General features: G+C 36.4%; 1 protein-coding gene across 3 annotated transcripts in view; it reads right to left on the bottom strand.

Annotated features, from left to right (window-relative positions):
* ZMAT4 (zinc finger matrin-type 4) overlaps positions 1-27,493 on the bottom strand; it is a 325,908-nt gene that overhangs the window by 35,863 nt on the left and 262,552 nt on the right. For all 3 annotated transcript variants that reach the window (XM_033104618.1, XM_033104619.1, XM_033104620.1), the window contains one exon: positions 3,339-3,435. In XM_033104618.1, the coding sequence (XP_032960509.1) occupies positions 3,339-3,435 (97 nt within the window). The remainder of the gene's footprint in view (positions 1-3,338; positions 3,436-27,493) is intronic.

Raw genomic sequence — 27,493 nt, 5'->3', positions numbered from 1 at the left:
ACTTTTCAAGTGAGCATGGGATATTATCAAAATTGACCATATGCCTGAGGCAACGAGATAATCTACTCAAATTTCTATGGGTTGAAGTCATTTAGCATATGTTCTCTGACCAGGGTAGAATCCAGGCACAACTTAATCGCAAAAAAATATAAACAGAAAAATCATCCAAATATTTTCAAGTGAAACACTTCTAAATTAACCATGAATAAAGGCAGAAATCATAGTAAAAATTAGAAAATAAATTTAAATAAATAATAATGAGAATACAACATATTAAAACTTCTGGGATACAAAAAATAAACAAATAAATAACTTGCAGAACGTAACTAAAACAATCTGCTGTGATACATTAAGAGTCTCAAATTTATACATTAGAAAAAAACATTGAAAAATTAATAACCTATACTTTCATATTAAGGAACTAGGGGGGAAATGCAAATTCAATCCAAAGGGAGTAGAAAGAAGGAAATATTTTTTTTAGTGGTAGAAAAGAATGGTATATAGAGAAAAATCAACAAACCCCAACATTCGTTCATTAAAAAAGATTCATTAGAGAAGATTGATACACTTCTGACCAAAGTGATCAAAACAACAAAAAAAGGAAGAGACACAAATAAACTATAACAGGAATGCAAAACATCCTACAAACATTAAAAATAAAATTAGGGGATCTCATGCACAACTTTATACCAATACATTTAAAAGTAGAGATAAAATGGGCAAATTCATTGAAAAACAACTTATTAAAACTGAGACAAGAAGAAATAGAAAATATGAAGAGTGCTCTATTAAAGAAATTAAATCTGTATAATCTCCAGGCCAGATGGCTACATCAATGAGTTCTTCCTAATATTTAAGTAAAAAATAACAGTAGTTTACCACAATCTCATTCAGGGATTAGAAACAGAGGGAAAACCTCTCAACTTGTTTAATGAGGCCAGCATAAATTTGATACCAAACCTGACAATAATATTATAAATAAAATCATGGAGCAATCTATTCCATAAACAAAGACACACACACACACACACACACACACACACACACACACACACACACACACACAATATCCAAATTAGGTATCAGGGCAGATGAAACAGGCATGTGGGACAGAGCTATTACAATTATTTTCCTCACATTTTCCTCATTTCACTCTTCAGAAGGAGAGCAACTCGTGCTTTTGAGGTAGAAAAGAACTGTCTTATTTATTGGGAAGAAGGCAGCACAGTAGGAGACATACCCTTGGGAAGTCATATATATTCATTAAATCCCACCAGGGAAGTGATGCCCTCTTTTTCAAAATTCATTACAGTACTCTCTATTGGCAGGCCTCCATTCCAGGCTTGTGTGTGTAATGGAGTGAAATGGAAGAGGTAACAGCATGAGTCAGACACTGCTAGGTTCAGTCCCAGCTCTGCCATTTGTTGGCAAGGCCAGGTTAGATAAGTTTCTTTGTGCTTCCGAGCCTTAGTTTTCTTATATATTAGGTTGGTGCAAAAGTAATTTTGGGTTAAAAGGTTAAAAATAATTGTACAATTACTTTTGCACCAACCTAAAAAAATAATGGGTCAAAGTAGTTACCGGGATTAAATGAGATAATAGATGTGAAAAGGCACAGCATAGATTCTGACACATAAACTTTTATACGTACACATGGAGAGACAGAGGTATTCCTGAAGCTGGAGATACTGTCTGCATTAGTTATGCATATTTACATGACTCATGCCACTTAAAGTCACTATTGCCTACCTTTTTCTATTTATTAAGAGCAATAAATACATGCCCCTAAAAGATTATCATTTATTGTTGCAACTACTTATAATGTGTCTGTGTGCACATCTGATGCATGTTAACAAGAATGCATATGCTGCCTCTTACCACATAGTAGTTAGAGAGATGATGAATAGACTATTTTGCGGGGGAGGGGGCGGCAGTGTCCAGTAATAAATACAAGTGCTCTACGTACTCCAAAACAAATCAGAGAAAATCTCCTTTTTGAAGAATTACCTTGATAAAAGTATTCTGGGGTGGATCAGATTAAAACAAGTCATGAAAGTGGCTTTGACTCATGAGACAGCACAATGCGATGAAAACACTGAGCGTCAATAACAAACTCTAGGCTTACATTTCCTTACCGAAACCAGACTCTCTATAACCTATGTCTTTAAAATATCCTTGCAAATAAATCTCCTTGCCTGGAATGCACCTTCTTCCTATCCCTGCCTGGAAAACTGTTACTTACTTTTTTAAATCATACATTTATTCAATCAAAAATGTTTATGAAGCCCTTACTATGCATGCAGTGCTGTGCTAGCCACCAGAGCTCTAATGGGGAATGGAATCAGACCGTGATCTCATCTTTCTGTGCAGCCTCTGCATCCGTGGCCCTACACAGCTTGCCCTGGTTGCTCCCTCCCTGGTACTCAGAGCTCTGGGAGTCCACATGGCATTAGAGAACAATCTATGTGTTTCTAAGGCTACCTCTCCAGACTGGCAGGCAGCGCCACAAGAGGCAGGCCTGAGTCACTTCCTCTTTTCTCCCTCAGTGCATACCTCGGAGTCTGACACATAGTGGGCGCTCAATAAATGTTTGTTGAATAAATCATTTGTTATTCATAAAGCCTTGGTACAGTCCAATCTGTTAAATGATTCTGATAATGAATATGAGAGAAACGAAAACAATTACACTCAGGAGAATTATATATTTTTGACGTATTCCTTATTTTTCCTATTTTATTAGATTTTAACAGCAGCCCTAGCAGCTAGTTTAAAAATGTTAATGTCATTGATTCTTTAAAAGATGCACAGTATAGATACAGGTGAAATTATGCCTGATCAGCCTTTTTAGGTTTAAAATCATTAGGATTTTTTGAAAAAATAACAAAATGAGCTTCCATTTAACTGGAAATAGTTACGTATATGACTGATTTAATATAACAGATTTGTTAACTTTCTAATCAACAATATTCATCTTGTTGGTAGAAGGCATTCATAGAATTTGACCTAACATTGAGGTCTGGCACAAGCTCCAAATAGAGATAACACAGTTTATTTTAAAAAAGCACTTAGTATAGATCTAAAAGTTTCCTAAGTTTATAAAATTGTGCTGAACTGTCCTTGAAAAATGAATAAAAAATAACCTGTCATAATTTGTGCCAAAAAATGTAGTGCTACGTGGACTCTAGAGGTTTCTGCAGCATAAATATCAAAGGAACTTTGGAGATAAAGAGATGCAGTTTCCATCTATTGATTTAAATAATTACAATGTTTAGTCTTTAATCGTCATGCTAAAAATCACATACAAAAGGACTGAAGAGTAAAAGTATGAGAGCACCTACTTGGTCTGATGTTTGGATCCTTTCAGGTGCGCATGATACTGTTCTATGGAGTTTAGGGAGACACTGCAGATGGTACATCTGTAATTGCGCCTCAGACCTGTGGACAACAGACAGATCTGATTAGCTGTATCCTGTCATCAACCACCTGAATGAATCCTAGAATCTCCAGAAGTTCAGGGACAGAGTATCTCAGAGGTTTTCTGGTCTACCCACCACCAACACTTCAGTCCCTCCTTCCAGAGCCCAGGGAACAGGCCCATTGGCAGAAGTCTGACTGTGAATATGTCAGAAGCAGCCTGCTCCATTAATGGGTGACTGACATTAGAACATGTTATTTGAGGTAAAATGTTTTGGGGCATTTTGTAACCCAAACAAAGAAACATGCCACTTTTTCCTCAAGGCATATAGACACAGTTTATTGTGATATCTGCGATGAAACTTGAGACTCCAGAGAAAAACTCATCTCAATTCCTCTTCCATCTTAATCCAGAATCAGAAATTCAACTTTAGACATCATTCATTTGGGTAATTCTTCCAGAATCATCTTATAAAATGTAAATACCCAGGAGAAGGATAATATACTAATCTAATTCACTTCAAAGCTTACTTGTACTTTCCACCAGAGAGTTTAAAAGAAAGTTTTTCATTCATTTGTTCATTCATTTAACTAATTCATTAACAGAGTATCAACTGTGGATCACGCACTAGAGATTCCAAGATGAAAAAGATGCTTTTTGCTTTCAAGAAGTTTAGTAGCAACCTGACTCCTTTGCCATATTGACTCATCTAGAGTCAAACACGTTACAAGCAGCTTTAACCAAATTTTAAATATTTGCCACAGCTCAGAGACCTACAATGGAACGTATTCCTTCTGCGAGTGTGTCCCATCAGAATAGAAAGAAAAGTAAACTCAGAGTCATGATTTGAAACTTTGAATTAAAATCATGGCTCCCATTGTTTCTGATTATGTGATCTAGGATAAGTCATCTAAGTTCCTCCTGGCCTCAGTTTCCTCATCTATAAGATGAAGACAAGGCATCTACACTGAGGTTAATGTAAGAATTAAGTGACTAAGATACAGCAAAATGCTTAGCAAGTGAGGACTGTTGTTAATCCTTTTGCTCCAAACGTCTATGTCTTACCATTGCAAAAGTCAGGGTATTAAACAGTTGTAGCACTTTTTTTTCCCCTGATAAATGCATAGTATTTTCTTTCTAAGGGACAAAAGCATTCTTACTTTCCTAAAAAGAAAATAATGCATAGTGTTGGAAGAATTTTGCCACTGCTACGTAGGTGACTTTATACAAATTATTTGACGTCTCTGTATTTTTGTTTCCTTATATGATTATGGGAGGATGGAATGAGATAAAGCCTGTATGAAAGAGTGTCTAACACATAAGAAGTGATTAACAAATTAGCTATTATTATGATTTTAAAGAGATGTTAAAGTGGAACGCTTTATGTCCCAATGTCCCAAACAAAGCCCTAAACTGAAGCCTTAAGACATAGACGCTAACAAAACCCACACTACTAAAGTGAGACATGAGAGCCCCAGTTCAGGACATCCAAAGAAAGTGGTCAAGAACCAGTTTCCAACCCTGAGCTGATGATTTACCACCAGTCTAAAAAAGAGACAGAAGAAAGAAATAGGTAGAGAATTTCTTAAAGGGAGCGATATAGTACTGTGAATTTTACTTACCCTCCTCCATGTGAGATGGGCAAGTCCTATCTCACCTAAACCCTATGGGAAAAGAATTCAATAAACTACCTAGAGAGCTTGAGTAGCACCTGCTGGCACTTGGGAAGCAGTGTACTGGACTCTTTACACCACTTGCAAGATCCAAAAGGTAGGGACTGCAACTGGTTAGCTATTCAGATGGCAAAGTAAGACAGGTGTCAGGATTGCATGCAGCCTGTGTTCTCAGGGCTTGTCAGAGCAAAAGATAGGTGAAAGTTTCTCATAGACCATGTGTCTAACATGTATGAGAGGAGCTGGTTTGGTGATGCCTTAGATATTGGTGTTTGGGGCAATGAGACCTCAAGAGAACAATGTAGAAGTGTTTATCCAGATATCTAGGGGCTTAAAGTGACCCCAGAGGAGATATTTAGCTCACAGCAAGTAATGCCTACTTCCTGCAAAAGCCTTGAAATCCTTCCATTGGAAGAAGAGTCAGTGTGCAACCCGGGCCAAGTCAGGCAGCATCCATGCTAGCTTTGTATAGGTATCTATCAAGTAATCCTTTATCCGCCTTACCTTTCTCACCTGATACCCTGCATCCCTCAGCCCTGGGGGAACCCGGGATGATCTGCTGTGGTAAAGGAAGAAAAGCAAAAGCCCTGGGCAGATAAAAACAGAGGAGCCCACCACCCTCTCTTTTCCCACAGCAAATAGCCCAAGTAGAAATGAGCTGAGAGAGGGAGAAAACTAACTTTTAATAAAGTTTGAAGATGTTTTAAAAATATTTTTCTATCTTAGATATATCAATTAATGACATATAACTTTGTATAAATAGTAATGAGAGTAAAGAACGAACTCTTTAATGCTTAAAAGTGAGAGAAAATTCATGAAACGTACCCAGTTTTTATCCAAGGGGTAGAAAAAAATTAATCCCACAGATGACTTGAAAGGGCAGAGGAGGGCAGGAATAAGGTTGCCTTCTGATTACATCCAATGAGACACTCACTGAATATTGCAGTATCATCAGAATTACTTTTGTGTTGCTAATGTAACAAAGAGCAGAACTTCCTGGATACCGGCAAATTCTTATGACCCAATGCATGTTTCAGAGAAGCCTATTTGACAGTCATATGATAAGCTGGGCTGGCCAGTTTAAGGACTAACTCGTTGTTGTTTTAGTTTCAATCACATAATTGGACACTCTTCCCTAATTGTTCATTTAAGAGTCAATTCAGTTGTGAAAAACAAACAAACAAACAAAAAACAATGAAACCAGAGATCTCTGGGGTCTTCTTGGGAAGAAACTGAAGCGACTCAAAACTTTCCAGGCATAGTTTAACACATGAAATAGACAACGGTTGGCTCTCTATTCTCTCAAGCAGTGACTCCCAAACTTCCAAGTGTGGACACATCTACTGGCGAAGGTGCTAAAATTCAGATTCTCCAGGCACAGCTTCTGAAGATTCTGATTCTATAAGCGTTGGATGGGGCCTGAGAATCTACAAGAAGTTTCAGACTTGTAACCCCAATGCCCAACATATACACACACTTTAAAAAGTATTGTCCCATAGTCTCCTATGACTTTTGGAAATTTGAATTTGTCAAAACAATACGAGGTCTTTAAAAAAATATTATTCCATAAAGAAGAGCTATGCTTATATCATTTTTCCATTTCACAGGTGTGCATGATTTGGAAAGATTACTGTAGTCACCAGACGCAGAGGCTATAAATTACCACAACGAGCGTATGAGTTGTTTGAATCCCTATCCAGGGTTGAGTCATGCTCGTCTTTTATGCATGGAATCAGAATGTGAAAACCAGCTTCAGTCCTTCTTCCTCCAGATTTCTCTATGAATCTTGTCATTATAAAGGTTAACTACTTTTTATATGGGTCCTCTTCAGACTACAGACTAATCAAAAGTCTCCTCGTAACAAATTGAAGTTCAGTTTGGCAACATACATAAATATTTATGTTTAAAAATGGGCATTTTTAAGATTACCTACTAGTCTAAAAAATATTCTGATCTGTTGCTTTCAATTACAGTTCTCATGCTCTGCAGCCAAACAGAGGCGTGGGCAGGAAATATCTGGCACTTTATCGGGAAGCAAACTACAGGGAGTATAAACTAGAAAGTCAGTGCATATAAACAAGAACAAAGACAGAAAAGGGACAGAGGAGTCCTCCCCCACACACCACACAGTGTCCTTGGTGAAACTTCGGGCTTTATTAATGCTCAGTGAAAATCCTAATTACTTTGGAATTATGCAGCTCCTTTTCCCTCAGCGAACTAAAGAATCTTATTAAACAAAAATGCTGCTTCTTACTCAATTCATTTTCAGTGCAATACCATATTAAAAATATCCTAAACCTCTGCAGACACTAAGGTTATTTCTGGCGGATTGCCAGCATATGTTAGGAAACACAGTCCCTGCCTGCAAGGCGCTGACAGTTCAGTTGGAGAGAAAAGATATGTATAAAAACACCGACAGTATAAGGTAGATCATAAAGAGTACCATGACGTAGAATGATATGGGAACTAGAAGAGGAGATTGTGTCTAACTCAGAGAGTCTGGAAAAGCTTCTTAAAGATGCATCACTTTTGTATTTATGTGCCCTAGCACAGTGTGTAAAACAGATGGTCCTGAAGGATTTAACAGTATGTGACTATACAGTGTCTCTTTTCAAGTCTAGCAAACCTGAACTCTAGATGTGCCTGCAACTTTAGTTGCATCCATTTTACATCAGAGAAACATTATTGTGCCTTTGTTATGATCCCAAGTATTTTGCTGAATGCTAAGAATGTAGGTAAAAATGAAACAGATAGCATATATACATTTATGGAGCTAGTCAGGTAGAATATATATATATATATATATATATATATATATATATATATATATATATATATATATATTTATGGAGGTAGTCAGGTAGAAAGATAAGAAACAAGTAAACAAATAAAAATATAATTAAAGATTGTGAAAGTGTCACAGGATGTAAACAGGATAATGAGAGAGAAACAGGGAAGAAGGGTGATTTTGGATGGTATGGTTAACAGAGTTCTCTAAGACGTATGATATGAAACCAAATGGATGAGAATCAAGCGGTGATGTCAAGAACTAGCTAAGGAGTTGTCCAGGGAAAGTAAACAGCAAGCATAGAGATCCAGGAGTAGAAATAGGCTAGGGATTTTCAAGGAATAAAAAGTGGTAAAAGAAACAAACAAACTAAATGAACAAAATTTCCAACCCAGAAATCTATATCCAACAAAAATATCCTTCAATATTGAAAATGGAATAAGAACATTTTCAATAAAAACTCAGAAAATAGTTTTCCAGCAGACCTATATTATAGAAACACTTATAAAGTCCTTTAGGTGGAAGGCAAATGACACCAGATGTAAACTCAGATCTACAGAAAAAAAAATTAAGAGCACCATAAATGACTAATATGTGAATATCTATATTTTTTATTCCTCTAAATTTATTTGAAGACAATGAACAATTTTAAGTGAAACTATAACATTGTATCATGGTATTTATAATGTGTACATGTAAAATATATGATAACAATAGCACAAGAATGGATAGGAGTAGAACAATACTGTTGAAAGATCATTATATTTTACATGGAATGATAAATACTAATTTTAAATAGACAGTGGCCAATTAAGGATACATACTATAATCTCCTAGAAACAAATACACACATATCAAACTAAAAAGCCTATAGAGAAAGTAAAGGAAGATAATAGAAAGTATTTGAATAGCCCAGAAGAAGTCAGGAAAAGAGGAACAGAAAAAAATAGAAAACAGATTGAACAAATATAAAACAAATAGCAAAATGATAAAGGTAAATTCAACCATACCAATAATTATATTACATGAAAATGGATTAAACATTTAAATGGCAGAAATTATCAGCCTGGATAAAAAGCAAAATCTAAATATACACTATGTTCAAGAGATTTACTTTGTACACTTATAGGCTGAAAGCAAAAGAATGGAAAAAGACATACTATGCAAACAATAAGCATAAGAAAGTGGAAGTGCCTATATTAATATTACACAAAATAAACTTCAAGACAAAAAATATTACCAGAGATAAAGAGGATGTTTTACAGTGATACAGGGAGAAATTCATCAGGAGAAGCAAACAATTCTAAATCAAGATAGCCATTCATCTATTCTAGACTCAGTAGGTTTCATTGGATAATTCTATCAAACATGAAATGATTGCATAATATCTACTTATATACATTCTTTCAGCACATAAAGGAGGAAGAAACACTTCCACACTTGTTTCTAAGCCAGCGTAACACTAATAATAATAATTTAAAAAACTGGCAGACTCTAAGAAAATAAAATTGCAAACCAATTATTTGTCATGAACATGACAGAAGAATCCTTTAAAAATTAGCAAATCAGAAACACAATATAGATATAGACATACATATATATATATACACATACACACATATCAATTATATCATAACAAAGTTTTATTCCAAGCAAGATTATGTTAACATTTAAAAATCAAATAATATAATTCACTATATTAACTGACAAAATGAGAAAATAATATAGTCTTAATAGATGCCGAAAACAGTATTTAACGAATTTCAACATCCATTCATGATCAAAATTTTCAGCATTCTGGAACAGAATTTCCTGAATTTAATAAAGATCATCAAAAACTTATAGCTATATTATATTAAATGGTGAAATATTAAACAGTTTCCTAAGATAAGGAAAAAGGCAAGAATGTCATTCATCAATTCTATTCAGCACTGCACTGGAGAGTCTAGGCAGTGTAATAAGAAAGAAAAAGAAATGCTTGCAGATTGGAAGAAGTAAAATTGTCTTTATTTGTAGAAGATATGATTGTTTATACAGATGGTACTAAGGGACCTACAAAATAACTGCTAGAATAAGTGAATTTAGTAAGGTTACAATACAGAAGGCCAGTAGAAAAGAAATCAATTGTATTCTTAAAATGGCTACAAACAACTAGAAAATGAAACATTTTAAAATATCATTATACATAATAGTATCAAAAGTATTTTATAACACTTAGGAATATATTTAATAAAAGATGTATAAGACTGAAAATTACAAAACATTGTTGAGAGAAATTAAGATAAATTTAAACAAATACAGAGATATACACATCATATTTATGAATTAAAAGAATCAATATTGTTAAGATATCAGTTCTTCTATAGATTCAATGCAAACTCAATCAAAATTCCTACGGGCTCTTTGTAGAAATAGACGAATTTTAATCAGCTTAAAAATAACCCACACCCTTAGGACAGAATCGTACACCTGAAATCTATGTAACTTTACTAACAATTGTCACCCCAATAAACTTTAATTAAAAATAAATAAATAAATAAATAAATAAATAAATAAATAAATAAATAAATGAAATAGACAAATGGATTGTTTAATTTATATGTAAATCAAAGTAATGAGAATGGCCAAACAATTTGGAAAAGAAAAAAATTTGAAAACTGACATTTGAGGATGATAAGATATGCTATAAAATTTGATGTAATCATAAAAGTGTTTACATCAGAAAGATGGACAAATTGCATCAGTGGAACAGAATGGAGTCCAGAACTAGACCTACACACAAAGGGTCAATTGTTTTTTTAGTTTTATTGGATATAATGGACAATACAGCTCTGTATAAATTTAAGTGTACCCCATAATGAGAACATACTTTTTTGTGAATGATTACCACAATAAATTTAGTTAACACCCATCATCTCACACACTCGCAGATATAAACAAACAAACAAAAAAACCATTTTTCCCCTTATTATGAGAACTCTAAGGATCTTAGCAACTTTCAAATACACCATATAGCAGTGTTAATTACACTCGTCAGGTATAGTTATTTCATCCCCAGTACTTATTTTATAACTGAATGTTTGTACTTTTTGACCACCTTCCTTGATTTTCAACAAAGATGTTAGGTAATTCAATGGGGAAAGAAAGCTTTTTCAACAAATGGTGCTGGAACAACTGGATAAATGTATGAAACAAAAAGATGAACATCAACCCCTACCTCACAACATACATCAAAGCTCAGATTTAGTATAGATTTAGATGTATAGGCTAAAAATACAAAGCTTATAGAAAAATATATGTGAATATCTTATAAACTTGGGGTGGACACAGATTCTTTAGTAAATAAAACACATTGAATACAAAAAAATAATAAAGTAGATTTTATAAAAATCAAAAGCTTCTGCTTATAAAAACAAAAATTTAAGCCACATCCTAGGAAAAAAGTATTTGCAATACATATAAGTGATACAGGACTTTTGTCCAAAATATATAATTAACTTTTACAAATCAATAAGAAAAACACAAACAAACCATTTTTCTCAAAGGATGAAATATTTGATCAGATACATCATAAAAGAAGTTACAAAAATCATCAATAAGTACATGAAAAATGTGTTCAACATCATCTGTCACCAGGGAAATAAAAATTAAGTGAACAATTAAATACTGTCACACACCCTCTACAACCACTATCTTCAACTAAAACAACAATATCAAATGTAGATGAATATGTGGAAAAACTGGAATTCTCATACATTTCTGAGAAGATTGTAAAATGGTAAAATTACTTGGTAAAACTGTCAATTTCTTATAATGTTAAACACATATTTACCCTAGACTCAGAAATTCTACTGCTAGACATTTACCCAAGGAACAAAAACACAAAATAATCTAAATGTTTATTAACACAGGAATTGATAAGCAAATGATGATGTATTCATACAATGGAATACACTATGGAAACTAAAAAAAAATACGGATTTATGCAACAACATAAAGGCGTCTTAAAAACATAGTGTACAGGCAAAAACGTTAGACACAAAAGAGTACATATTGTATGATTTCATTCATATAAAGTTCATATAATGACAGAATTCAGAAGACTCACCTTTGGGGGGTGGGGATTAACTGGAAGGGAACACGAGAGAGTTTTCCAGAGTAATGTAACTGTTCTGTATCTTTATAGTGATGATAGATACAGGGTATATTCATTTAGCAAAATCCATCAGATTATATACCCAAGATCTAAATATTTCACTTTATTTAAAAAAAAAAGTTAGATGGATGTGATTCCACACAGAAACCTCTGCAAAGTATAGAGACTTGAGTTTAGCCAGTTTCTATTCTATCCTCATTTGCTCCCTACATATTCTATTGTTTTCCATTACTAGAAAGTAAACTTCATATTTATATTTATACTTTGATGACCTTGCAACACTCAAAGAAGTATTTACATATGGTCTGTATTATAATGCTTACTAAAGCTGGAACCATTTAACCATTTTGAAAAATGATTAATAATATAAAAGTAAAAACAATAAGACACTTGGTTTTGAATGATTTCTTTTTCCTCCACTTCTTAAACATTCATTAATCAACATGTCCTGTTGAATGAATTGGTTATCTTCCAGTAGGAAAAAAAATAGCTAATAGTTGTATATGCCACGTATAACCACTGTTGTGCTTACTTTACCTATTCACTCATTTTCTCTTCACAACATCCTACCAGTGGAAACTATCATTGTTATCCTGATTTAACAGATGAGGAACTTAAGGTACACAGACTTACTCAAAAACAGAGCTAGTTGGAGACACAGCTGGGCTTTCAACCCACACGTTCTGCTCAGGAATCCACGCTCCTAACCATTATGCTTAGTGCTTCCTGTGACAGGTGACTGGGAATAGAGTCACAGAAATATGAAAGGCTCTGTAGAGCTCACGGAGTCCAATTGTTTTCACACTGGCTACTAGAGAATCAAGTGGGAGTTGGTAACAACACAAATTCCAGGTCTCACCCCCAGATGACTGTGATTTCAGTAAATTTAGAATGGAACCAAGAAAACTGCATTTTTTAAAGCTCCCCAGGGTGCAAGTTTTGGAGAAACCATTGGTCTATTCCCAAACCCCATGTGAAGTTTTTTTCAAGCAGAATTGTTTAGATCTGTTTGCATTTGGAGGCTGTTCTTTTTTTAACACAATTCAGCTCTACTCACTGGCCTGAGTTCTACTTTGTGCACAAGATCATTGTCATCTCTTCATAGACATCAAATACTTGAAGAAAGTTATCTTATCCCCTAAGGTTCTGTTTACCAGTCTGAAAGTCCACTGGCACTTCCACAGTGTTCTGCATTAAAATATATGTTCAAATTCCCTGTACCATCTCTATCATTATCTTCTGGATGGCATTTTCTGTATGTTGATGACATTACTACAACCCTCAAACCAAGGCTAAGTTCGTAGTGTGGTTTCATGAGCACAAAGTAGAGCAGAGCTGTCACAGCCCATGTGCACTATTAAATCTATCAGTTACCTGTAAAGCTTTGAGTGTGTGTGTGTGTTTATGTGTGTGTGTACCTGGCAACCCTGACTCACTGTAATCTATACTCATATTGTACTTCTCAAATCAAACACTAAAAAAGGTGGTGTTGAGGAAGCCGAGAGAAGAAAGATTTTCTAGAAGGATGGCATCGTTATTACCGTATTTAATCCTCAAAAGCACCTTATGAACAATATCATCCCATTTTACAGATGAGAAAAACATGGTTCAAAGACATTAAAATGATAGAACTAGTAGGTAGAAAAGCAGATCTGAATCTACTTATTTCTGATTTCAAAGTTAGTGACCTTAATGATTACACTAGTTCTTTTAAAAGAAAAATGGGAGTAAAGGAAGGAAAGTATTTAGAAGAAGCCTGTTTTCAAAAAAATAAACAAACTAAATTTGAAACTAATATGTAAAATAGACACAGCATAGCTGCTCTAGTTGAAATGGGAGTTAGGGGTCTCACAAGCCAGACAGTTTCCCATCAAACTCCAATCATAGCACTTAGGGTACCCTAAGTAAGGGACCTTGGCTCTGTGGAGCAGAGTTTGGAAACCACTGAGTTTTGCCACGCTGCCCATTGTAAGGATAACATGAGGCATGCTGGTGACTTGCACTATGGACTATTTCTTCCATGTTAGTTTAAGCTAAGGAAACCTTGTTAAGCTCAGGGTTTGCTTCAGTCTCAAAGAAGAGCCCATATATCACTCCATACTACAGCCACTACAATGTACAGGATGTTTAGATGTGTAACCTTCTGAAATTCCTCCCACTGCCTGCGGGCATAAACTGCAGGATACCAAACAGTCAATTAAACAGAGAATACACATTTTCTAAGGCAATCCTTTTTCTGTTTAAATAGTATATATGCAAAGTCTTGAAAACGGAATCAGGAAGCAAATGGCTTTGCATGTTCAAAAGCTATTTCCAAACAAAACGAAACCTAAAGCTATGAAATAAATTTATTCTCAGTAATTAAAAGACAATTTTAACCATGTTGGATGCCTGACCCAAGAAAGGACTGGAAAATTGTCACCCTACTGTGAAAATTCAGAAGGGACAGACTAGTTCCTTCCTAAATATTTAAAGAGCTGCTTTATTGGAAGAAGGTTTAGATGTGTTCTGTATGGTAGAGAATACATGATACATTTTCATACTTTGAGCAAATCAGCACCCATCCAACCTTGATTTTAGCCTTGGAGATTATCATTATTCTGATGACTGCTATTAGCAAACTGCAAGCCAGACAAAGAATTGTTTTTGCTTTTGTGATTTGAATTAAATGTTAAGAGAATAGAAATAAACAAACCTGCTCTGCAGCAATCTAGTATTTGAATTGTACTCAAATGATTTTTAACCATATATTAAATAACAACATATGGACAAAATAGCTTCTTCCTGGTCTGGATGTTGATACGATACAAATAAAAATTCATAGAACATGAAATGTGTGTTTTCCTCTGGGCCCCATGGCAGTGCCATAGATCTCAATTGATTCAGGTAACTAACAACATAGCAGGGCATTTTTTAATGTAAAGTATTTTCATAAAATTTGTGGGGGTTTTTCCCCTACAACACAATTTTTGATTACAGATTGTTGTCTGCATAAAATAGACTGTACTCCTAACATGAAGTTGTGGATTATGGCATCAAGTTCCACTATAGGTTTAATTAAAGCTCGAATAGTTGCTTGTTCACTCCATAGGTGTGGTAGAAAGCAAAGTGCAGGATAGAATAGAAGCGTGTCTCTTCCCTTCTCTCTTTGCCCTGCCGTGGTGTCTCTTCCAGGCCGTCTCTCACTTTTTATTTCCTTCCAAGGGCTAGGGAATCACAGGCTGCTGTGATTTCCCGGAAGCATTGTCAGTAGTCATGATAGGTGCATAGCTATCAAAAAATTGTGCTATTGGCTTTTAGCTGCATTAGCTGAGGACACAGTGATTGTCGACTCTTTTAGTCATCAGCTAGAAACCCAACTGCATCTCCAGCAACCCTTGCTCTGGAGCTCTATCAGCAGCCTGGTCAAAACAAAACAGAAACGGACTCATAGATACAGAGAAGAGACTGATGGGTGCCAGAGGGGAGCAGCATTGGGAGGCTGGATGAAACAGGTGAAAGGATTAAGTACAAATTGGTAGCTACAAAATAGTCATGAGGATGTAAAGTACAGCATAGGGAATATAATCAGCAATGTTGCAACAACTATATATAGTGCCAGGTGGGTACTAGACTAATTGGGGGGATCACTGCATAAAAATGTCTAACTACTATGCTGTACACCTGAAATTCATATAAAATAATATTGAATGTCAACTGTAATTGAAGAAAGAAATAATTAAAAAAAAAAAAAAAAAGTCCCGGGAAGGAGAAAAAGCATTAGTGGTAATTTTCAAGAGACCTGGTCCAAGAAAGATTCAAAGGTGAAATATGAACAGCAATAAAATCCTAATTGTCAATATCTCCTTTGAACACTTTATAAATGTGGGCGTATCCTTTCCTTCTTTTTCTTTCTCTGCCATTAACACACAAGTAGTCCATTAGGTACATGACTATAATTTTTGGTGTCCTTCTAGTTCTTTTGTTAATCCCTCTTGCTGCCTTGTAGACACCTATCTCAGATGGCCAGCTCTTTATCTTGCTTTAGCAGACAGCCTGCCAAACTCTGTGTTAAGTCACGGCTGTCTGCTGCTTCCCTGCAGCACTGGCCTTTTAACAGGGATGTTTGGAATTAAAAAGCCTTCAACATTAGAAGAAAACAACTTTGAAGGTGAAATTTCAGACTTGACCAGATGGGTTGGACAGAGCTTTATGGAGACAGTGGTCTTCAAATCACCAGTGCTACACAGTTAACTGCTCTGCTTTTCCCTGGGCCAACCTGACACAGATAGCCTGACATGTGGGGCCCCACGTGACTTGTAAAAGTGATTTCTCTCTCGGACACATAGCAAAAGACTTCCCTATTTACGATCATCACTGTGGTCTTACCTATTTATAGAAATACACCTGATCTTGTCTGATTTATAATATGAGAGAGAATAGCAGAATTCACAATTTACAGATGGAAGAACTGTTGATTTTAGGGAAAAAAAACTGTATAAAATCTAGAAAGTGACTGTGACTCAATAATTCTCAAATACATGGAGGCCTGAGAATACGGGAAACAGACGACATGAAAGAAAGAAGTATCCATCATTTTCAGGAGGAGGAATTCCATATTTTGTCCTCTTTCAATCTACCCTTGTTATGAATCTTTAGGTGTCTCCATTTCCAAATCTACCAAATAGAGATAATAATTGTACCTATCTCAGAGAGTTTATATAAAAATTACAGTGTTAACATAGGTGGACAACTTAGAAAAGAACCAACAGTTCAATAAATGTAAACTATGATTATTTTTAATCACAATAATTCTTTGCTTAAGAAAAAAGAAAGATTAACTCATGAGTGGGAGATTTTATAATAATTTAATATTCCAGAAAAAGTTCTCTTTTTTAGTATCCTGAGGCATTTTCAAATATTTCTGGCAAGTTGCCTTCTCCATAGATGCTATTTATAAAAAGATTTTTTGACAGGTCAAATGCTCCCTTATATACTAATCATCCTATATATTTCCTTGGCATAGAGTTGAATTTAAAATTATTTTTATCCTTTATTTTAAAAATACTTTTGAAAACATGAGAGATATGACATTTCATGAACTTCTTAAAAGCTGTTGACACAGTTCATCTCAATATATTTTATTTGCTTTGTTTTTAAATTGTGTTGATTGAAGCTATTGAATAGGTAATTTGCTAAGTTCATAAATTAGATAAAAAGGAAAATGCAGAAGGGTATATTGGAAGTCATGTAATTGCCTCTTTTTTATTCTTAAGAGCCACATTCGAGGATCCATCTGAAGATTTGGTTTTCTTCCTTCCATTAACAACCTCTTAACAATACCATTTGTTCTCTGGGGTCCTTATAAACGCTGAGCAGGCAGGGGCTCTGCTGAGGTGGCAATTCCTTTCCAGCTGCTCAAAATGACTTTGTAGTAGAATTTTGTAATATATATATACACACACACACACACATATATATATCTGAATTATGATATGACATGATATGACATGACATGATATGATATGATATATTATTCATGGATTTGTATTTGCTAATTCATCTACTTGCTAATTTTTCTTTGTAATTACCAAACCAATACTGGTGGTGCTTTTCGGTAATCCACAGACATATACAGAGCAGCCCACGTGCACGTTCCCAGATGAGATTGAACAGGTGGACACTCTGCCTTCTTGTTTAGCTCTCAAACAGAGACATCCAGAGGATGGAGAGGTAGGGAACTGCCAGTGTAGTGCAAGAAGTTCCAGCTTTAGGACCAGTTGATGGAGTTTGAATCCCAACGTGGCACCTGTTAGTGGGGTGGCCACAATCACTTCTGAACCTCATTTTCTCCTTTGGAATATAAAGAAAATAGACTCTACCAGTCTAAATTGTTTGTTGAGTTAAGATTATAATCTACATGAGATATGTGGACAGATAGGTAGATGGATGTACATATTTCCCCTAGGAGCAATGGTTCAGTATGGGCTAATTCAATTTTGGAATGGGAGGGATTTATGGAACAACTACTGTGAATAAAGAGAATAGACTGTATATATTCACACATGAGGAGAGGTCGACACAACGTGAGGACTTGCAGGCCATTGTGATGCCTTTGACTTTTAATCAGAGTGTGATGGGAAGCCATTGGACTGAGATGTTAACAGGATCACTCTGACTGCTGTGTTAAGAATGGTCTCAAGTGCAGGAGCAAGAACAGAAGCAGGGAGATGGGTGCAGAGACCAACTGCAATCATTCAGATGAGAAAGTGTTGAGACCTGGACTAAAATGCCAAAATGAGGCTGGAATATCCCCTTTCCCCCAAAAGAAGAAAAGCAAGAAAGATTCAATTATGGAATGTCTACATGTCTCTAACCAAGCTCTTCATCTTACATTCAAAACGACTCCCCTCACAGCACTTTCCATTTCAGTTTGCACAGGCTGAAAGTTCAATCATTCTCCAATCCTCTTCCAACACCATCCAGCTCAGTGGCACATTCACTTGGCCCTTTCTTCAAAATAGATACAGAATCTTTTCTTACATTTTAAAAATTGTTTTAACTGTGGCAAAATGTATATAGCAGAAAATTTGTCATCTTAACCATATTTAGGTATACAGTTCAGTGACATCTTAAGTACATTACACTGTTGCGTTGCCATCACCACTGTCCACTCCATTTTCCTCCCTCATCACGGAAATTCTGTATCCATTAGACGTCAACTTCTTCCTCCTCTCTCCCCTCAGCCTGGGACAACCACCACGCTACTTTTTATATCTCTGAATTTGACTACTCTAAGTACCTTACGTGAGTGAAATCATACGGTATTTGTCCGTTTGTATCTGGTTTATTTCTCTTAGCATCATGTCTTCAAGGTCCATCCATGTTGTAGTATGTGCTAAATATCCTTTCTTTTTTAAGCTGAATAATATTCCATTTGTATGTATGTACCACATTTTGTTCTTTCATTTATTTACTGATACACAAAAGTTGCTTCAATGCTTTTGCCTGTTGTGAATAATGCTACTATGAGCAGGGTTGTACATATATATTTTTTGAGTCCTTGCATTCAATTCTTTTGGACATACAAGTTCTGATAATTACATTGTGAACTCAACCTAGAAAAAGTGCTACATACCTCATCGTTGAATATCACTACAATCACCTTCGAAGTACTCCCCTTGGGAAGCTATGTACCGATGCCAGCTCCTAGTCCACCCTTCAAAGCAATTTTGGAACTTTTTCTGGAATGGCCATCAGAGCTGTCGTCATATTACCTTTGATGTCCTGAATGTCATCAAAATGTCTTCCTTTCAATATTTCCTTTTTCTTCGGGTAAAGAAAGATGTCATTGGGGGCCAGATCAGGTGAGGAGGGAGGGTGTTCCAATACAGTGATTTGTTTACTGGCTAAAAACTCCCTCACAGATAGTGCCGTGTGAGCTGGTGCATTGTCATGATGCAAGAGCCATGAATTGTTGACAAAAAGTTCAGGTCGTTTTTGTCCAGCTTTTTCACTCAGCCTTTTCAGCACTTCCAAATAGTAAACTTCGTTAACTGTTTGTCCAGTTGGTACAAATTTATAATGAATAATCCCTCTGATATGAAAAAATGTTAGCAACATAGTTTTGACTCTTGATTTGGACTGACGGAACTTTTTTGGTCATGGAGAATTGGCTGACTTCCATTGTACACTTTGACGCTTTGTTTCAGGGTCCTATTGGTACAGCCATGTTTCACTACTAGTGATAACACAGCCCAAAACATCATCTTACCTCTCCAAAAGGTCTTGGCAAACTTCAACTCTCCTTTACTTTTTTTTACTGGCGAGCTCTTTGGGACCATTTTTGCACACACCTTTCTCATGTCAAGATTTTCAATTAAAATTTTCCTAACTGTTTCTCTATCGATGTTCACTTGGTCTGCTATGCTTCTATCAGTCAGCTGACAATTTTGATGCACAATTAAATGAATTTTTGCAATGTTTTCGTCAGTTCTGGTCATTACTGGCCACCCTGACTTCTCTCCATCAATGGTGCGTTCTCTCCCCTGAGAAAAATGTTTAATCCATTTGTATACCGCTGTTTCCTTCATGGCATTATCCCCATAAACTTGGACTAAATGTCTCTGATTTCACTTCCACTCTTGCCAAGTTTAACAAGAAATGTAATGTGTGTTTGTTGCTCTAATTCAAGCTCATTCTTGCAATGGCACACAAAAACATACAATAATGAACGCCACTCAGCAAGACACCGCCACATGTCGACATGAACACACCTGTGAGACACTGATATACCAAGGTTATGAAACCTTACCAAGCTGTTTGTACAGTGCTGCCAATGTAAGCTCATGGTGGCAAGTTCGCAATCTTAATTATCAGACTTCATATACCCAGAAATGGAATTTCTGGATAAAATAGACCCAGAATCTATTCTTGAAACCTCTGTTGTTATCGTCCTAGTCTAAGCCCCCATAATTTCCCATCTGAATGATTGCAGTTGGTCTTGACACCCATCTCTCTGCTTCTGCTCTTGCTCCCCTGCTTTAGACAGTTCTCAACACAACCCTCAGTGATCCTGTTAATGCTGCAATCCAATGGCTTTCCATTACACTCTTATTACAAGCCAGTCATCACAGTGGCCTCACACACTCACACTGGCTGGTCCTCCCCCATTGCCTCTTTGCCTCACCTCCGTCCTCTCTGCCCCTTGCACACTCCTGCCCAGGGTCTTGCTCTGTTTTTCCCTCTGTCTGCTCATTCTCAGATCTGTGCGTGGCTTGCTCTCAGCTCTTCAGATCTTCATTCATATGTCACCTTCTCTGTGAGACCTTTCTTTACTGCTCTAGTTAAACTGTGGACTGACTCACCTCACTCCCTGTTTTTCTCTCATCTTTATCCATAGCATTCAGAATCAAACATAGTATAAATTTTACTTTTTAAAACAGTTTTCTAAAATGCTGCATTAGAATCTAACATCAAAAAGGCATATATTTTTGTCTTTCTGTTAACCAAGCTCAGAGGAACACCTGACACATAGAAGTACTCAATAAATATTTGAATGGGTGAATGGTTGAAGAAATAAAATGAATAATTATTAAAAGGTAATACACATAAGTTGAACTCTTTAAGAAATGTTTAGTCTTTAGAGAATTATCTGAATGGCCCTTTCTCTTTGGTTGCCTGAGTTAGAAAATTCATTGAACTATTATTTGAATTTCATGGTTTTTTAAAACCAATATTTGTAGATGGAGGAAGGGAGGCTTCAGGAATAACTACAATACCTGAAACTAATATAAAATAATATTGAATGTCAACTGTAATTGAAAGTAAGTAAATAAAATTTACCACCTTAACCCTTAAAAAAAAAAAAAAAGGAGTAACTATAGTGCTTCTCCTCCTTCCACTAAGATTCTAATATGCCTCCAAAAGGAAGTATTTGAAGAGGTAAAGAATATATTTGTTTTTAAAAGTCCCATTTTTATGATACAGTATTACGCCACAGATTGGAAAAAAAATCACACTCACATAAGTCAGGATTTTATATGACAATATGTGGTATGCGTGTTTTAAAGTGAAAGCAATGCACAATGTATATTTTTAAAAGGTAGAATGAATTTATCTTGAAATTCTATGTGAACATACATAGGAAAATAAATAAAGTATTAGGCCGACAATCCAGTAAGATAAAATCCCAACAACTACAAAAGGCTTCTTTGAAGTGCCAACTAATGTTTTCCAGGTGTAACTATCACCAGGTATGCGAATTGTTATAGGATTTTTCCTGATCAGCCAATACAAATGACTGATCTTCAGTTGACAGTTACAATTTTGGTGGGAAAAACTGGCTGGAAAATGGTTAACTCAATAAATAGATGCAGTCAAATCAACCAAAAGTTATAAATTTGGGATTTCTTGAACTCTTACAAATGTCTGATATTGACCTCTATTCTGAAATATTTCTAAAATGAATTCTTAGGGTTCCAGATACAGTCATTGCAATTTATTTCTTCTTTCCCCTCTTTTTTCTCCATTGCACTTTAATTTTCTAACATTCTGGCCTGCTGTACTACTTGGTTATACCCTAGAGAACAGGGACTGTCAGAGTCATTTATATTTTTCCAACATAGGGCCTGGAACATAGTAGGTATTCAATTTAGGTCTGTAATTAAGGTTAATCCATAGGACTCTAACTGTCAAATACACACACACACACACACACACACACACACACACACAAATATATGCACACAAATAAATACACATAAGCACGTACACACTTACATATACACATGCACGTATAAATTTAAATGTTTTCTGTTTCTACACTGACTATAAAGAAGTTGAAGAACTAAATTTCCAAGGCAAAATTGAAAACTTCACCAAAGAAAGGCTTGCCTACTATAATTGGGCTTCTCCATTAAAAGAGCTAAGATTCTCTTCCCTTTGGTAAAAAATAGAGAACACCTCTTATGATGGTGGGAATCTTAGGGAAATGTCAGCTTGCTTTGAACCTAAGAATCGGAGCATGTCAGAAGCTGGTTAAGTATGTCTCTGTATGGTGTCCTAAGTGTGGCTTCCTCTCCCAAGGCTGTGCCTAAAGGCAGGAGAGGGAGGGTGGTTTGAAGGCATCTTGAAGGAGGATGTATGAGGATGGTGACTGCTTGAGCATGTGCTGCATATGGAAGAGGATATGGAGGGAGACGGGGTCCCTATCACTCAGTCCAACAGAGCCTGCAGTTTCCAGCACCAATCCCTTCTTCTGTCTGCCCTTCCTCACAAAGCACAGTTTCCAATTCATCCTCTGGATTCCTTGGAAGGTATCATCTCTACTAGTTATGCAGAGTTCTTCTCTTGGTCCTGAATTTCTCTTTGTCTTAAACATTTCAAACTAGCACAATATAATTTTTCCTATGTTTGCATCGCCCCATTTAAACTAAAAGCTGCTTTGAAGCAACCATGGCATCTAAGACAGTCATCCTTTTGTCTACTCTAGCACCTGCAAAAATTCCTGCTCATGAAGCTGCTCACTAAACAGCTGTATAATTAAACATGTGCGTGTACTTATGGGCGTGTGCAGGTGTTGAAAAGCTCTTTTTTAGCCGTATTTCCATAAATTGGAACATCTGTCATTCTTCCTAGGACAAAAGTCAACTGATAAGGAAGGTCAAGTTTCCCTTGCATTAAGATATTCTGTTATTCTGACCTCCTTTCTGCCTTGAGCTATGCTAACTTATATCTCTAAGTTCTACCAAGATAAAAATGGACCAAACAAAGCATTCCTACACAACTCAGTACAGGATGCCATCAGGGTCCTGCCTGGGTCCTTCCTTCACAGATGGGCTCAACTGTCCTTAACAGGCAAATGCACACACATGCACGTGCATGTACATACGCGCACACACACACACACACACACACCCCACACGGAACCCAGCCTTGCCTTGAGCAGTACCTAGAGAGCTCCTCCCAACATCAAGTAGGAGGAAGCGAGGAAGTTCTAATCCTAATACCTGGTCTTCTGAAGGGCTCCCAAAGTATAGACTCTCTGACCTCCATATTGTCTCAGGTCTGGAGACTACCCTTGACGTGGTCGTGATGCCTGAGTTCTTGTCTTCAGAAGTGCTGTTCCCTCATGTCAGTCCCTACTGCTGTCCCAATCCCATTCCAACTGTCCATAAAAAGAGACCAGCAAGCTGTTCTATCCCTCTCTTCAGTCACAGAACTCCAACAGGGCAGAATAGAAGTATCTTTTGTCCCTCTAGCCAGGTGGGTTTGAAAAAAGTCCACTGTTCAGTCTGTACCTGGGCACTTACATGTCAGGAAGATAACACAGACTGGCAGCAGTTTAAGACTCCCCTTCACCCGCTCAACTTGAAAACACCCCTTATTGCTTAAATATTTTCAGTTGTCAAAGGAAACAATTTATGGGCCTCAGATAGAACTGAAGGTCTTTATTCAGCTGATGTGCCATCGGGGAGCACTGAAGACCAGGTGACTCCCCACTAAAACAGGGTCAGGATTTTATAGGGCAGGGAAAGTTGAGTATGTGTCCTTGTGGTTTTGACTTAAGCAGCCATTTTTCACTTTAACTAAAACCTACAATGTGGGTACTGACAACCATCAGCATAGTGTTTTCCAAGAAGGGTTTTAGTAATTTATCAGGTCTTTAGTGATTTATTAGGTCTTCAAAGTTCCCAGGCAGGAGAGGAAAACAGCACAATAGAAAGAAAGGGGGGACCAAAGGGAGAAACTGGTGATTCTCAGAGGTCTGTTTTATTCCTTTTAGTCAGTGCTTCTAAAAATATCTGTGGTAAAGGAACAGATTTTTTGTTGTTGTTGTTTTTATTGACTTTTAATTTTCAATATGTTGCAGGCCGTACTTTTGTAAAATCCAATAAAAATTAACTTAGTAGGAAAATAAAATAAAAACAAAGGCATGTCAAACACAAGCCCAAAGATTTATTTCCAGACCCAACACATTTAAAATGACTCTATAAAGTTATGGTAAAAAGTTTCTAAATGTTTACTCTCAATTTCTATGCTTGTCTCATTGCAGACCAATAAAAATCAGATCTCAGACAGCACCAATCCATGAACTGCATTTTGAATAGTGCTTTTTTAATTAACTGGAGTTTCTTCATTTCCTCTAGATCTCAAAGCCATGCTCCACCCACAGGAAGATTCCCCATTTCCCACTGGGCATTCCTGTGGATGACTGTGTGTTTTAATAAAAATCAGATCTCAGACAGCACCAATCCATGAACTGCATTTTGAATAGTGCTTTTTTAATTAACTGAAGTTTCTTCATTTCCTCTAGATCTCAAAGCCATGCGCCACCCACAGGAAGATTCCCCATTTCCCACTGGGCATTCCTGTGGATGACTGTGTGTTTTATGGACAGCAACATGCTGACCACTGCCCAAGGGTTGGTTACCACATTTTCACTTTCAGTAAGACTTTACTCCCCAAACCAACAATTAGGCTCTTACTTGACCAATTTGAGGTACTCTCAGCCCTTTGAACTTGGCCAAACCACACACTAACAAAATAGCAGTCAGATTTTTTTTTTTCCCTGATTCTCCTTAATTTTCTTTTTACCTACCCTCACTTTCTGGATTCCCTGATGGATAACTGATTCAAGACCCATTGGTTTGCCACCTCTCCAAAATTTTCTTAGAGCTTTGGACCTTGGCTTTCCTCAAGTTTCAAGCCCTTCCAGTTCATTCAGCTATCTTTGAGGGGACACTCCATGTTCCAGCTGAACCCACAGAAGTCCAGTTCAGAGCGGATGCAGACCACAGAAAATGCTGTGTCAATGGCCAAATCTAGGCCCTTGTCCCTTTACTCTATCCTGACATAGCCATTTCCAAGGCAAGGCAGCCACTTCTCACGGTTATAGTTGTTAGAAGATTAATCAGTGCACTGCAATTTTAATAGATTCCAGTTGGTAAACTCTACATAGCTTGTTGAAAAAAATGAAAACAAAAGTTTCTTCCAATAATGTCAATCCTTGAAAACAAACAAAACTACAAAGAATCCACCAATAAATCCCCACTGATTATTGAATCCAGAATCTGGAAGGCTTCCAATAAGTCCAGGAAACTGAGAAATTATCCACAGAAGCACACATGAATAAATTTAAAGAAGACGAAAAATATTTTTCACATGCACAAAGAACGCCTGGGTGTATACTTATATTTTATCTTAGATCAAACAGGCAAACATTTGTAAGCACATCACGCCTTAGATAGAGACACTATTACAAAGCAAAATGGGTTGGGTGAGGCAGCTATGCAGTGCCAGAATTCCTCACATGAAGGGATCTCCAGAGAAAATCACACAAAAATATACTAATCAAGTGGGTGATCCACCGAATCGTACACATTTTTTTCATTGCATCTGTCTGGGAAGCTTGATTGCCAGTTGAAGCACTTAAGGCAAAAATGAGCGTCTGCCTCGTTGGGATGAAAGCAAGAACAATTTCTTTCATAAATGGCACGGATATAATTCTGTTATCTTTTCTGTTAAGGAAAAGTGCCTGGATTTCACACAGAAATACGAATTTGATGTTTGTACATTTGCCATGTTTTCCTTGAGACTGTAAATAAGAGATTGTGTCTCACGCACTTTTGAATCTTTGGATATGTCTTTGATTCAAACTTGCACACTCTATAAGCAGCAAAGAGGAGGGCTAGTAAGTGTACAATAGAGAAAGCAAGCTGTGTGTGAAACCTAGGGGAGTCTTAAACTTTCTCTTCTTCTCAAACTAAATAACCAGATTTACCTTTGTGCTGGTCTTAGCTCATGGGTGTGATGGCTGTTGGAGATTTCTTTTCATCACCGCATAGCAAATATACAATGATCATTTCTAAGAAGGAGCAAGGTGGCATCTACACTTTCCTTTGAGTTCTGAGGACAGTGGTCTGTGCTTAACTGAAAAGTTCCTTTGGTAAATGAAAAAGTTGTGCAAGCTTTTGCTCTAGTCACTTAAAAGTACTTTTAATGGACCGTATAATAGCTTATTTGACTGTGCTCTTGTATTTTAGCGTAGAAGCATAAATATTCCATTCGAATATTGAAAACTATTCAAGGCAAAAATACAGGCCCAGCATGTCAGCTACAACATTATTTGGGTTGTGGTCCATTTAAACTACATTGATGTGTCATCATTAATTGTGTCTGCCTAGAACTTTTACATATTATCTGTGGGATTTATCTGATCTCTGAAATTCGCACTTCAACTTATTGTCTGAAGCATGTAATTACATTTAGAAAAACATTATTCTGCCCTACACCATACCAACGTAGGATTTCCTTCTGGAGAAACATTTGTATGAGGTTCATTATTCTGAGCACTAGGAAGGGAGATCAGTAAAGATGAAAAGCAAAAGTTTCAAATGTTCAAATTATTTCTCAAGAGAGTTTACAAATAAAATTTTACTATGATATATTTTTGTTTTGCCGACAACCAGTTTAAGTGCAGCACTATACTAGAAGAGGTAGGGTCTGGAACTCTCTCTGCTATAGACAGAGCTGATTTTTCAGCAAGAATTTTTATGGTCAGACCCTCCATTGTCATGATTGAAAAGCAGAGGTAGTCCAGTAAAGGGGAAATACCTGGGATTTGGGTTTAAACAAACCCAAGGCTCCACTCCCAACACCATGACTTACTGTCCTGAGGCACTGCGGCCCAGTTTCCTGCTGTGCAGGAATAAAGACAACACCATTCACTTTATAGGGTTATTGTGAAGGAATGAAGTCAGCAATATATGCAAAATACTCAGCACAGTTCGTGATATATTATGGATGCTCAATAAATGCTTACTCATATTCTCTCTTTTTCTCTCTCTCATGAGTATTTGCATGCTAAATGATAGCCACTACTGCTCTGGGTAATAGCACAGACCCAAAGACTCATTTGTGTGTTAACACAAATAGTGGGCAAGTAATGCAGCAGATTCCATGCCAAATAACTTACTAGT

Source organism: Rhinolophus ferrumequinum, chromosome 4 (genome assembly GCF_004115265.2).
Source record: "Rhinolophus ferrumequinum isolate MPI-CBG mRhiFer1 chromosome 4, mRhiFer1_v1.p, whole genome shotgun sequence".
In the NCBI taxonomy this organism is placed as follows: domain Eukaryota; kingdom Metazoa; phylum Chordata; class Mammalia; order Chiroptera; family Rhinolophidae; genus Rhinolophus; species Rhinolophus ferrumequinum.
The sequence above is the reverse complement of the archived record's forward strand: the minus strand, read 5'-3'. Positions and strand labels throughout refer to the sequence as shown.